Source organism: Neofelis nebulosa, chromosome 2 (genome assembly GCF_028018385.1).
Source record: "Neofelis nebulosa isolate mNeoNeb1 chromosome 2, mNeoNeb1.pri, whole genome shotgun sequence".
In the NCBI taxonomy this organism is placed as follows: domain Eukaryota; kingdom Metazoa; phylum Chordata; class Mammalia; order Carnivora; family Felidae; genus Neofelis; species Neofelis nebulosa.
In genome coordinates, this window is record NC_080783.1 from 136,735,220 (window position 1) to 136,749,673 (window position 14,454).

The 14,454-nt window shown below is 39.9% G+C and overlaps 1 protein-coding gene across 1 annotated transcript in view; it reads right to left on the minus strand.

Annotated features, from left to right (window-relative positions):
• MFSD14A (major facilitator superfamily domain containing 14A) overlaps positions 1 to 7,560 on the minus strand; it is a 42,924-nt gene extending 35,364 nt beyond the window's left edge. Inside the window, exon 1 of the mRNA XM_058716431.1 lies at positions 7,430 to 7,560. Coding sequence (XP_058572414.1) covers positions 7,430 to 7,513 — 84 coding nt within the window. The 5' untranslated portion in view covers positions 7,514 to 7,560. The remainder of the gene's footprint in view (positions 1 to 7,429) is intronic.
• Positions 7,561 to 14,454: the final 6,894 nt, after the last annotated feature.

The window sequence follows — 14,454 nt, forward strand, 5'->3', positions numbered from 1 at the left end:
CTGGCTTAAACTATTAAAAAGTGTCAATATCATAAAAAAACAAGTTATTCTAGACTGAAGAGACATGGCAACTAAAGGTAATGATTAAATTCTGTACCCAAAAAAAGACAACTATTAAGGAGGTACAATTAGAGAAATGTGGCTATAGCTAATATATTACTTAATACTATTATGTTAACGTTAAAATTTCCTGAATGTGAGGGGCGCCTGGGTAGCTCAGTCAGTTAAGCGTCCAACTTCAACTCAGGTCATGATCTCATGATTCGTGGGTTTGAGTCGCGCATAGGGCTCTGTGTTGACAGTTCAGAGCCTGGATCCTACTTCAGATTCTGTGTCTCCCTCTCTCTGCCCCTCCTCTGTTCATGCGTGCGCTCTCTCTCAAAAATAAACATTAAAAAAAATTTTTTTAAATACATTAAAATTTCCCAAATGTGGTAATTACATTGTGGTTATGTGGGAGAACATCCTTTTTCTTAGGTGATACATTCTCAGTTTTATAGGGGTAAAGTGTCTTGATATCTACAACGAACTCCTCAAATGGTTCAAAACAAAACAAAACAAAAAAAACGTGAGCATAGAGAGAAGAGAAGAAAAATAAATGTGGCAAAATGTTAATCTGTGATGTGAATCTGTAGGATGGGCAGATGAATACTCATTATGCTATTTTTGCAACTTTTCTGTAGTTTAAAAATTCTCCAAAGTTGGGAAAAATTTTAAAAACATTATAAAAACCAAAATTAAGTAGGGGCACCTGGGTGGCTCAGTCAGTTAAGCACCCAACTCTTGATCTCGGCTCAGGTCATGATCTCATGGTCATGAGATGGAGCCCCAAGTCAGGCTCTGTGCTAAGCATGGAGCCTGCTTAAGATTCTCTCTCCCCCCTCTTCCTCTGCCCCTCCCCCTCCTCATGCTTGCTGTCTCAAAACAAGTAAATAAAAATTTAAAAAATAAAGTATAAGGGAGAATAATTTTGATCTTAAAATTTAATACAGACAAGTTATCAATCAAAAATGAGGGTAGGGGCACCTAGGTGGCCCAGTCAGTTAAGCATCTGGCTCTTGGTTTTGGCTCAGGTCATGATCTCAGGGTTCATGAGTTCAAGCCCTGCGTCAGGTTCTGCACTGACAATGCAGAGCCTGCTTGGGATCCTCTCTCTTCCTCTCTCTCTGCCCTTCACCTGCTCTCTCTCTGTCTCAAAAATAAATAAACTTTAAAAACAATTAAAATGAGAGTAAAATATAGCTTCAAAAAGAAACTTTGAATTTCCTCTGAATGATACATAACTAAGCTAAAATAATATCATGTAAAAGTCTTACACACAAAAAATACAAAGGTGCTTAGTTACAGGCATCTAAGAATTGTAGTTTTTCTGGGGTGACTGGGTGGCCGGGTCGGTTAAGTGCCCGACTTTGGCTCAGGTCATGATCTCGCTGTCCGTGAGTTCGAGCCCCACGTTGGGCTCTGTGCTGACAGCTCAGAGCCTGGAGCCTGCTTCAGGTTCTGTGTCTCCCTCTCTCTCTGACCCTCCCCCATTCATACTCTGTCTCTCTGTGTCTCAAAAATAAATAAACGTTAAAAAGTTTAAAAAAAAAAAAAAAAAAGAATTGTAGCTTTTCATGGAAGAACATTAAAAAAAACCCTGTAACTACAAAGCTGCTTTCATGGGATATGGACACATTATGGCATAACTAGAGAAAATGTAAGCAGGCATCATGTTTCCTTTCTCACAAAGTCAAGTGGTGTTTTCTTATTTCCTGACTTTAATCAAGCAAAGTGAGATCCATTAGTTTTGTAGAGCAAAAAGAAAACAAAACCAATCCTTAATTTCCTGGCAGTATGAATCACCATAAACATGTTGTTACACTATTATACTCATTAAGTAAACCATTTTGGCTTAATTTGCAGTGAGACTTTAGATTTTACTGATAGGCTACAGATCAATTTTAAAGACAGATATTTAATATTTGTATGTTATCACAGAAGTGAAGAGGTTTTGGTTAAATTGCTCCTAGGGGTGCCTGGGTGGCTCAGTTGGTCAAGCGTCGGACCCTTCATCTCATCTCAGGTCTTGAGCTCAGGGTCCTGAGTTCAGGCCCTGCACTGGGCTCTGTGCTGGGCCTGAGGCCTACTTAAAAAAAAAGAAAAATTAATTTTTAAAAAAGATTACTCTGAAATAGAAATTAAATATACTTCTTAAACACGTTTAACAAAATTAGGATGAGGCCAAGTTTTACTGTTAAAAAAAAACAAACTAGAGTTTAAGATTGTATTACTTTGCAGTAAATTTTTTTTAAGGATTTATTTTTAAATAATCTCTACATCCAACATGGGGCTTGAACTTACAACCCCAAGATCAAGAGTCACACACTCCACAACTGAGCCAGCCATGCACCCTACTTTGTGGTAAATTCTGAAAAGATTAAGCAACATGACAATCTATTGTATTCCTTCTCCATTCTGAGGAGGAAAAGATGTAACTGCTAACTCAAGGTAAGCCATCATTACATTAAGTGCCTATCCGCATGAACATCTAATGTGTTACATGGTTCAAATGACCACAAACTGAACTCACTAACAAGGTAGTATTTCATGTGGTAGAATTCATAATTGTTTTTACACATTATTGAGAAAGTAGACCCATTATTTAGAATAAGCTACTACATTTGGCCCTCAAAGAGACCAAACCATTTCAGGAAGCTGGATATATCCTGGCTGCAACTGTCAAATGTTTCTTTGACACTTCTAATTCAAAATAAGGCTAAAAGACAACTTGAATTTTTAAATAATTGAAAAACGTAAATCATATATATACTTGTCAGAATGCTACCTGGAAAAAGCTCTTCTTTTTACTTAAACTTCAGACTTTGGTAGCTGTAAATGAGTTACAGTTCAACTGTTAGTGAATTTCTGCAGATGCTATGATTATTGGGAAGTAGGTCTGCAAACTATATTAGGATGAACTGGATATATAATCTGAAAAAACTGCTTACTAATTTATCCCCAAACATACAAAGCTAAAGCAAATGCTGCAGCACACCATGGAGAAAAGGAGGTAAGTCATTCATGGTACTGCCTGCTACAAGCTTTGCCAAAGATGGTACATGCATCCTGATGTTTCCAGGCATGGGCTAGTGACTCCGAAGAACAGTTGCTGTTTGAAGGCACCATGGCCCTCCTCGTGGCTTGTATGCTAGCAATTAGAGGCTGTTTACTTAGCGGCTCTCTGGGGACTAAGAAGAGCTATCCTGAAACTGCCTCAGCCATCTTTGTAGGTGAAGGATGCGACGGATCAGAGCTTAAGTTTAGACTTTTGAAATGGTGGTGACTCCGACTTATGTACTTAAAATCGGAGTTACAAAAAAAAATCTGGTGCTCTGCTTCTCTGGGTATATTTCGTTTTGCAAATACCCATTTTACTTTTTTCAGGTACTTCCAACAAATTAATTCACACATGCTGTGCTTTCTATCAAATCTTTAAAGTCATTTCACCAATTTATTTGTGAAAAAATTGGACATTTTTCGCTTTGTCAGAGATGCAATCTCACAACTGTATTAACAAAACAGTAAAAATCATGTAAAAACATAAGCAAACTTCAAAAATAATTTAAAAATTCTGGTTTTGATGACACAAATAAATAACTCATGAATGTAACTCTTTAGCTCTTAGCCTCCAACAGGAATGTTTACAAACAATCTGGTAATACACGGTAAGAATTTAACAACAAAACTGAAAGTATTCTAAAATGTCATTTAATTCAACAGCCTTAAATGGTCTGCACTAAAGGATACATCAAAATGCCACATACATTAAAACTTGTAACCAAAAACTGTATTTCTACATATGGATGCTTCAGAAAGCAAATTCACCAGTAATGCTACAATTACTTACATCAGTAAAATGGTATACAGGAAATGAGTAAATACATATTTACTGAATTTAACCTGTGGAAGTATTTTGTAGTTATGCATGTTGTTTTCAAATAGGACAACTGGTCTTAAACTTTGGGGAGGTATGGACTCTTCTGGGAATCTCTCTCAAAAAAAACGATAGTCAAAGAAAATTTTGCAAATGACTGCAGGGTGTACAGACCCAAGTTAAGAACTCCTGACACAGAATCACACACCTTCATGTAATTTCCCTTAACTGTATACAACTCAAACGGGCAAGTATTAGTTAGCCTGACTCTGGTTTCAGAGCCTAATCAAATACAATTTCAAGAAAAGGAAAACAGTAACTTATGATTAACCTGGTTCATTTAGAAGGGTTCACTTCTTCAACTGTCAAAAATGATAACAAATCTGTTCTAAGTTTTTGACAAATCATTAACAACTATTAGTTTTGTTTATAAATATTAACATTCATTAATCAGACTTACAAAGATGTCATTAGCAAGATGAAGCAAAATAATTTTATTAACATTGTTGAACACTAGAAAGAAAATGGAAGGGAATCAGATCAGTATCATTGGCCATGGACCTGAAATACTGTTCAGAGATGGTCAAGGATGACCATATAGTCTAAGACACCTGCCTCTAAATGAATCCATCCACAAGCTGAACTTAAACACACACACACACACACACACACACACACACACACACACACACACACACCAATACCAAACGGCAATTTATTCCCTTTCTTTAAAAAACGTTCAAGGGGCGCCTGGGTGGCGCAGTCGGTTAAGCGTCCGACTTCAGCCAGGTCACGATCTCGCGGTCCGTGAGTTCGAGCCCCGCGTCGGGCTCTGGGCTGATGGCTCGGAGCCTGGAGCCTGTTTCCGATTCTGTGTCTCCCTCTCTCTCTGCCCCTCCCCCGTTCATGCTCTGTCTCTCTCTGTCCCAAAAATAAATAAAAAACGTTGAAAAAAAAAAAAAAAAAAAAAAAAAAAAAAAAAAAAAACGTTCATAAGGGCAGTCTGACCAATTATAAGTAGGGAGGCAGAAAAGCAAATGCCATGTTAAAATTTAAAAAACTATAATAGTTATACTATTTTCCATTTACAGCTAGAGTAGGTTAAAACACAAATACTGCAAAAAATTACTGATATTTCTAGAGATATAAATATTCCATCTATACATATATATAATCAATATAGGAATAAATAAAATTATAATCAATATAGGAATATAATCAATATAGGAATAAATAATAATTTATTCAATTTATTTAATTTATATAATCAATATAGGAATGATATTGAATAATATTGAATGATATTGAATGATATGAATGATATTGAATGACATTGAATGATATTGAATGATATGAATAATTATTCAATTTATTCAATTTATATAATCAATATAGGAATAAATAAAATTACAATAAAAACACTAGGAATGTGCTAGCACATTTTTAAAAATCACTTTAAATGTGTTTTTATCACTTTAAATTCATATTAGGCCCCATAAAATTAAAATATGCATTAACCAAGTTTCTATTCTAAAGAGGTGTCCAGTGCTTTTAGATTGGAAAGTGCAACATAAGTGTATAAAGATGATAAATAATAATACCCACATGCCCATAGTTCTCAAGAAAAGCTTTCATTTATTCTATGTGCCCTCTTAAAAACTTACTGCCAGTGTAAAAAAAAATCGTATTTTACCTCCAAAAACAAGCTATGAATTCACTACAACTTTAATAACAAGATAAAAAATAATAATCTCTTCCAAATCTCCTAGGATTTGGAACAAAAGCATCTGCTGTAAAGCGAATGGAATGAAACTCCAAAGAGGTAATGCAACTGAACTTTACCTCAAGAAAAAAGATGTGTTTCTTGATCAGAGCTTCATTCTTTTGCAAAGAATACTGATCTTAAAAATCACTTGCTTTTATAAAATACAATCCTTTGTTGCTTCTATTTTATAGATTTTATATAGAACTTAAAATATCAAGTCCTGTTGGTTAAGAGACTACCAGTATTCTTTCATGCTATGTCTCTCCCTACATAGTAGTTTGAACCAACTTCATCAAAAGGGCCCTGACTATTCATAAGTGATTTAATCAAAGTAATGTCCTAATTAATCAAGTACAACAAAAAGATCCAAGGACTCGAAGTTTCTTTTTTCACCAAATGTCAAAGCTATGACATCTAATTATTTTTAGAGTTAGCTAAAAGGAGATTCTGAAATTGTTGCCTATGTCCCAAGCCTTCTAAATATATTAGCAGCATATTGATGGGGCCCCTATTCTGAAATGTCAAAAACAAAACAAAACAAAAAACCTTTGTCATTTATTTCAAATGAATTCAGCAAATCCTCAGGGGTGGCCTAATTACTGTACATATTTAGCACTATGCTAGCAGTTGATGAGGGCTCCAATTATATACATACACATACAAATATGTTGGAATAAACAGAAATATGGAATAAAAAGAATCATTTCTGCACACTCCTCAGGAAAGTGAAACGGGTATTTTACCTTTGCATTCTATTTCAGAATGTGATAGCAAAGAATGCAACAAAGACCAGAGAGTGTAGCAACATAGAAATTTCAGTATATAAAAGTATAGGCGAGTTAAATTTTCAGTTAAAAATCCTACGTCCCCTGCTGGTTAACTACAGCACACTGCATAAAGTTTATTGTGTGATGACAACTGTTTCTAAAAAGCACAATTTCTTACCCTCTGTCTTCCTTTCAAAGTGTCTTCTAATCCTCAGACCATGATAATTCTATTTAGCGGCTTTTATTTTAAAATAAAGAAGGTGATTTTAAAACAACAGAGTGGTATCTGTTCTTTGGAAACCAGATGATTTAAGTCTAGGCCCCGGGTGTCCTCCGTCACGCTTGAGACTCCGGGAAGTGAAGAGGAAAGCCCACCTTCTGACAGTGTTTACCGCACTGGAAGAAGCTAAGAGCAGGAGCACTGACCCAGAACCAGGTGGAAGAAGAAAGCCAAGGCACTAAGGAGCCCCAGCGGGGTCGTCGCACCAGATACCGCCCGGCTAGAAACATATGGGAAGCCAGGGATAGCTCCCAGCACCTTCGAAAGCGCAGCGACGGCGGCGCGGGGCCCGGCGGCGAAGGCAAGGCTGCGGTGGCGAGGGGCGCGGCGGGACCAGCACCGCCGGGGCGACGCGGGGAGCCGGCCGGCTGGAGAGCCCGGCGTCAATTCCAGCCCGCGGCGGAGGCGCACGTGGGGCTCGAGGCCGAAGGGCCTCCAGGGGCCGCCGGAGGAAAGGGCGGCAGGTGCAGGAGAGGAGAGCGGCTTCCCCAAGAGGACGGGCCCCGGAGGCCGCAGGCCGGGGCGAGGGAGGAAAGCCCCCCGGAGCAGAGGCAAGAGGGCCCTGGAGACTGAGACACCGGCACCGCCGACAGGGTGGGGGAGGGCAGGGGCACTCAGGGAGGCTGGTGGCGGCGGCGTGGGGGACAGAGATGGGATGGGGAGCCCCGAGGGACGCTCCCCAGCGCGGTACCCCAGCTCACCGTGCCTCCGTCCTTAATGATGATCTTCTTGGCCAGCATGATACTGCGGTTCGCGGCCCGTTTCTTCTTCTTCCCCTGGGTCATTTTACCATCCTCGACTCCTGGCGCTGCTGCAGCCACTCCCGGGGCGGCCGGCCCCAGCGGCGAGTGCCGTCCCGCCGCTACTGCCGGGCCGAGCCGCTCGGGGCGCCCGCCGCCATCTTGAGGGCCCGGCCTGCCTCCGGCGGCGCGTCACATCGTGCGATCAGCGATGGAGCCCGCCCCGCCCCACCCACGTGACACCGCCCCGCCCTCTCGGTCGCGGTGCGTTCGCCGCGCGGGGAGGGAAGCCCAGAGGGAAGCCGCTAGGCTTTCGGCTGGCGCCAGCCGGTGTTCTCCGTTCATCAGCTCGCTTAGTTCTCACAACAGCCCTGGGCGATAGAGACCCTTCTAGTCCGTCTTCACAGATAAAGAAATGTAAGTTTCTGAAAGTTACCTGCTCAAGGAAATACGGCTGATAAATGGTTGCCCTGGAGTTCTCACCAGGCGTCTTCAACTATTAGAGCTATCTCCCAACTGTATTCTAACCAGGACGGGAACCGAAGGGAACAGTTGAAATCGTTTTCCAGAAATAGTGGGTAACTGAAGGGATAAAGATAAACTGGCTTTTCAGAAACAGTATTTTGTCTTCGTGCTCAGCCACTGCCACCCCAAAGTGGAGCCTGCCTGTTCCGGGACCTTTTCTTTATTCCCTGCCAATAAAAAACTTACATAAGCTATGTCACACTATGTAACCTACTACTTGTTTTACTATTGCTTTTAAAAATCAACTTAATGGGGGGGGGGATTATAGAAACGACAGTTGACACAAGTGGAATATGGACTACAGATTGGAGTATCACCCATGTTAAAAGTCAGATTTTCCTAACTGTATTGTTAGCTAAGAGACTATCCCTTTTCTTACATAATACACTGAAGTCTTAAGGAGTGAAGCGATGTGATGCATGTTACCTACGCTCGAATAGTTAGGAAATAACATGTTTATATATGTGAGGAGAGGGTAAGAGTGACAAAATGGCAAGTTATTTAAAAATAGTGTATTTGGGTATGGTGGTTTTAAGATACGTTCCCAAGTTCACTGATACTTTTCTCTGGAAGAGATGGGGTCTGATTCTCCTCCCCTTGAGTGAAGGGCTGGGCTGAGTGAGTCTTTTCTAATAGGATATAGGAGAAGTAACACCATTGACTTCAGAGGGTAGGTCATAAAAGCATGGCATCTTCTAGCTAGGTCTTGTTCATTCACTGTGGGCCCACGTCTGGGGGAAGCCAGCTGCCATGTCATGACACTGCCAACAGCCTGTGGTCAGATCTAGGTGTCCAGGAACTAAGGCCCCCTACCAGCAGATATGTGAGGAGTCTTGGAAGCAGATCCTCCAGTCCTGGTTAAGCCTTTAGCTGACTGCAACCCATGCCAACATCCTGACTGCAACTTCAGGAACCCCGAGCTAGGAACACCTAGATTACCCACTCCAGGTTCCCTGACCCTCAGAAACTGTAAGATAAAAAGTACTTGTTTTAGCGCCTGGGAGGCTCAGTCGGTTGAGCGTCTGACTTCAGCTCAGGTCATGATCTCGTGGTCTGTGAGTTCAAGCCCCGTGTCGGGCTCTGTGCTGACAGCTCAGAACCTGGAGCCTGCTCCGAATTCTGTGTCTCCCTCTCTCTCTCTGCCCCTCCCCTGCTCACGCTCTGTCTCTGTCTCTCTCAAAAATAAATAAACATTAAAAAAAATTTTTTTTAAAGTACTTGTTTTAAGCCACTTAGTTTTGGGGTAATTTGTAACATAGCTGTAGATAGCTAATATACAGGGTAAAGGGAATGTGTTTTTGTAATACTGTTGTAACTTTTATGTAAGTTTGAAGTTATTTCAAAATAAAATGTTAAAAGATAAATTTGAATTTTCTGTCCTTCTATTTCTATGTAAAACATTTGACTAGAAATAGAAAACAAACCACTTTCCATGGAAGGGAGAAGAAAGGCAGTTAGCCTGATGGATACTTCAAGTTACATTTTCCCATCAATAAGTAAACCCATCATTTGTTTATTATTATTTTTTTTTTTAATTTTTTTTTCAACGTTTTTTATTTATTTTTGGGACAGAGAGAGACATAGCATGAATGGGGGAGGGGCAGAGAGAGAGGGAGACACAGAATCGGAAACAGGCTCCAGGCTCTGAGCCATCAGCCCAGAGCCCGACGCGGGGCTCGAACTCACGGACCGCGAGATCGTGACCTGGCTGAAGTCGGACGCTTAACCGACTGCGCCACCCAGGCGCCCCTGTTTATTATTATTTTTTAAGTAGGCTCCACACCCAAGGTGGGGCTTGAACTCAAGATCAAGAGTATCATGCTATACTGACTGAGCCAGCCACACACCCCAGATCACCTGTTTAAAAATATTCTAGGTGGTGGGATGGCAGGGAGGGGGTGGGGGGACGGGAGGTGCCTGGGTGGCTCAGTCAGTTAAGCAAACGACTTTGGTTCAGGTCATGATCTCCTAGTTCATGGGTTCAAGCCCCGCATTGGGCTTTGCACTGACAACACGGAGCCTGCTTCAGATTCTGTCTCCCTCTCTCTCAAAAATAAGAACATTAAAAATATTCTCTGAGGTGCCTGGGTGCCTCACTGGGATGAGCATCAGAATCTTGGTTTTGGCTCAGATCATCTCACGGTTTGTGAGTTCGAGCCCCTCAATCTCAAGCTTGAAATTCTGTCTCTCTCCCTCTGCCCCTCCCCTGCTAGTGCACTCTCTCAAAATAAATGGATAAACTTTTAAAAAATCCACAAAAAATAAAAATACTCTCTTGCAGAAACATTTCATTGAGCCTCAACTTGAAACTGTTTAGAGAAAGTCATGCGAGATTTCATAAATAAATTCCCAGGAGCTTGTTTTGGATGGATATAGAGGGCTGGTAAGATCATTTATTGTCTGGTTACTCTGATTCTTCATAGCCCCTCAGCTATACCAATTTTGCCATCCTCAAGAACTGATTATTGTTTAGTCATTCAGAAAATATTTTTGAGTACTCTAAGTGTTTCACTGGTTTACTAGACACTGAGGCTATGTAAATAAATGAGATCATATTTATCTACATGTAGCTTAATTATACTGGGTGACAAAAGTTATGAAACAAACAAAAGGCAGATAATTGCAGACTGTGGCAAGTGCTGTTGGAAATAATGTAATAAGAGAAATTTAATACATATTGAATGTCCAGAATGTCAGGCTTTGCACTGGAAGAGCTGCAATATAAACAAGAGTAATCAGTCTTGTACTAACAGACTTATTGTGTATACATGTGTGGCTTTGTATGTTATTTGGGGTTGTGAAGATTCACAAACTTTACATTAAGTGGTTTGTGTGGGTCAGTTAGGGTTCTTTGGTTACAATCAACAGAAATTAGCATTGGCCAGCATAAGCAAAAGGTAATGATTTTGAAGGATATTGGGAGTCCTCCAAAATAATGAGAAAATCAGGCTTGAAAACAGGTAAGAACCAAGGTTTGGAAAGTTCATGAGAATACTTCAAGAGGTACTTTGGAAGGTACAGGGATCCCTTGGAGAGAAGAACAAGTGGCTGAAGCTAAATATTCCTAAAAAACTTAAGATTGTATCACACAATCCAAACCTCAAAATGCACCATTTATTAAAGAAACTGCACTATATCAACAGAAGATCATTTTCTTTAACTATAAAACTGAGTCACTGATACCCCTTCACCCATCTCTTCCATAGAACCACCTTTTCTTGCTGATCCAGGAAAATCCAGAACATTTTATCACGAACAAAAAAGCCACCAAAAGCCCATACAAGGCTACTATAAAAAGAAAACAGAAAATAAAGACTTTTCAATTAAAAGATACTACACTCTAGAAAATATGAAGCAGAGGGAAACTGCATACAACATTCCCAATATTAATTAAATATCATTAAATATACAACTGCAGATGTGAAAGGATGCAACATATACAAGGTTTAAAACCCAGTGGGAATATGTGAACTGAGAGTTGATCAAACTCAGCCAATATACTGAAAAAATAAAATCATCTAAAAAAATGAATACTAAATTACAGGGTTTCTAAGAGAGAACAGATATAATAAAGGTAAGAAACATGGGGGAGAAGAATAAATCAGCTACAAGAACAACAACAACAACAACAAAAAGCATCAAAGAGAAAACGACAGCAAAAATTATCTGAGCCTCCAGGCAAAAGCCAACAACAAAGCTAATATTTCCAGGGGCGCCAGGCTGACTCGGTGGAGCATGGGACTCTTGATCCTGGGGTTGTGGGTTCAAGCCCATGTTGGGTGTAGAGACCACTTAAAATCTTAAAAAGAAAAACTAACATTGCCAAAGGAGACAGATAAGAAATGGTGCCAGCCTGACACTAAAACCAAACAATACAATAGCGGAGCAACATTCTCCAAAAAACCCAAGAAAGTTTGAGCCAAGAATTTTATATCCAGTCAAGGTGAACTTAAAGTATCCAGGTTCCAGAAGAAATTTTAAACATGCCAGAACTTGAGGAACAGTGTGCCTAGACGCTCTCCCTTGTGTACTTTACTGGAAGAGCTTTATCCAGCCATGAGTTGACTGGGGAGCATTCAGCCAAAGTACTAGTGGAAGCACGCCTGGGTGGCTCAACGGGTGAAGCTCTGACTTCGGCTCAGGTCATGGTCTCGTGGTTTGTGAGTTCAAACCCCACATCGGGCTCTCTGTGGTCAGCCCACTTCTGATCCTCTGTCCTCCTCTCTCTCTCTCTGCCCCCTCCCCAGCTCGTTCTTTCTCTCTCTCAAAAATAAATAAATGTTAAAAGAAATAATAAGTACTAGTGGAGAGTATTGAGTAGATTTAAAATATATTTAATATTATAACAAAAGCAGGCATTAGAGTGAGAAAATAGTGTGTAAATGTTATACATGTTCTAATCAAATAGAAATAAGGGAACTAAAAATAAGAAGATTAGAGGAAGGAGTGGAATAAGTTCAGTGGTGTCACGAGGCAATTAGATGGGAATCGAACATTTTTTAAAAATGTGTATTTATTTATTTATTTTGAGAGAGAGAGAGAGAGGGAGCGAGCGAGCGAGCAGGGTGGGGGCAGAGAGAGAGGGACAGAGAGAATCCCAAGCAGGCTCTGCACTGTCAGCACAGAGCCCAACGTGGGGCTTGAACCCATGAACCGTGAGCTCATGACCTGAGCTGAAATCAAGAGTCAGATGTTTGACAGACTGAGCCACCCAGGTGCCCCAGAATCAAAGAACATTTAGAGATGACAAACTAGAGGCACCTGGCTGGCTAAATCAGAGGAGCATGGGACTCTTGATCTCAGGGTTGTGAGTTTGAGCCCCACATTGGGTGTAGAGATTACTTGAATATATAAAACTTAAAAAAAAAAAGACAAACAGAAACCCAGATAAGCAAAAGGGGGGCTCTAAGAGCATTACATACAATGTCAACAGTATAAATGTAATTGCTAGAACATACATAGCTTTCTAAACAAAAAAGAAATCTTAAAAGCTGAGAACACGTTCCACATAGCAAAAGAAACACAGTAAATATAGCAATATACATAACTTTATTTTTCAAAAGGAAACACAGGAAATATAAACTAGCAACTAGTGAAAATACCACCTTGGGGAGTGGTTAGGAACGGGGTGGAAGGATGGCATGACAACTAGTCTTCTCTGAGTATACTTTAATGTAGCTTTAACTGGGAACCATGTAAATCCTTTACATATTCAAAAATAGAATAACAATCTTTATGTAAATTCTGAAATTGAATACAAAAGTAAACCTAGTTCTTTAAATTTTTTTTTTAATGTTTATTTTTGAGAGAGAGCGAGCAAGCGGGGCAGGGGCAGAGAGAGAGGGAGACACAGAATCTGAAGCAAGGCTCCAGCTCCCAGCTGTCAGCACAGAGACTGAGGTGGGCTGGAATTCAGGAACCATGAGATCATGACCTGAGCCGAAGTTGGACGCTTAACCGACTGAGCTACCCAGGCACCCCCAAACGTAGGTATATGAACATAGTCATGTAGAGAAAAGAGTGATTTCCACTAATTTTTGAACACTACTCTGAGTATACATCCTTAGTGGTCTATTAGTCTAAGACAAAAAGAAAACACAAAATTTTGTTTAGTATGTTTACCATTATTAATATTTTTAGTGCTGAAAAATATACCTCATAATAAAACATATGAACACATACACTGTTACTCAGAACCAGTATTGGTTCTTCCACTGGCTGTTGGCTCAGAGTATCAAAAAGAACTGTGACTGTATTGAACATTGAATACATTGAATAATTTGAAGACATAGAGATATTTGAAAAAAGAGGGGGCATTGGGAAAAGGGAAATAGTCCTTTTTAAATAGAAGAATATAAACTAATAAAAGTAGAAAAAAATTAGAAAATTAAAAAATTTTAAATCACCATTTTGCACATCAGTGTAGTGTAATAAATGATTCAGTTAAGAATCATCAGTTGATGAGGGGCACCTGGGAAGCTCAGTAGATTGCGTGTCCAACTTCAGCTCAAGTCATGATCTCACAATTTGTGAGTTTGGGCCCTGAGTCAGGCTCTCTGCTGTCAATGCAGCTTTGGATTCTCTGTCCCCCTCTCTCTTTGCCCCTCCCCACCTCAAAAATAAACATTAAAAAAAAAAAAAGATATATTAAAAAAAAGAATCATCAGTTGATGCTAAAGTTATTGAATAAAAGACTGTTAGGAAAAGATTATTCCCATGGTGTCAAAACATTGCCTTAGAGATTACTAATTACTAAGCAGGAAAAATGACTTACTGTGGAAAGATATGGTAGTCAACACCTTGATCAAGTGACTGATTATCACTTTCATTAGTGAGATAATCTAGAATTATGTCTTCAATGTGATAAAATGTAAAATCTACAAGATCACCTATGAAATATTCTCCAAAAACATTTAGCCTAAAGCTAATCAAACCCACAGACTCCACTTCCAGTTCAGAGG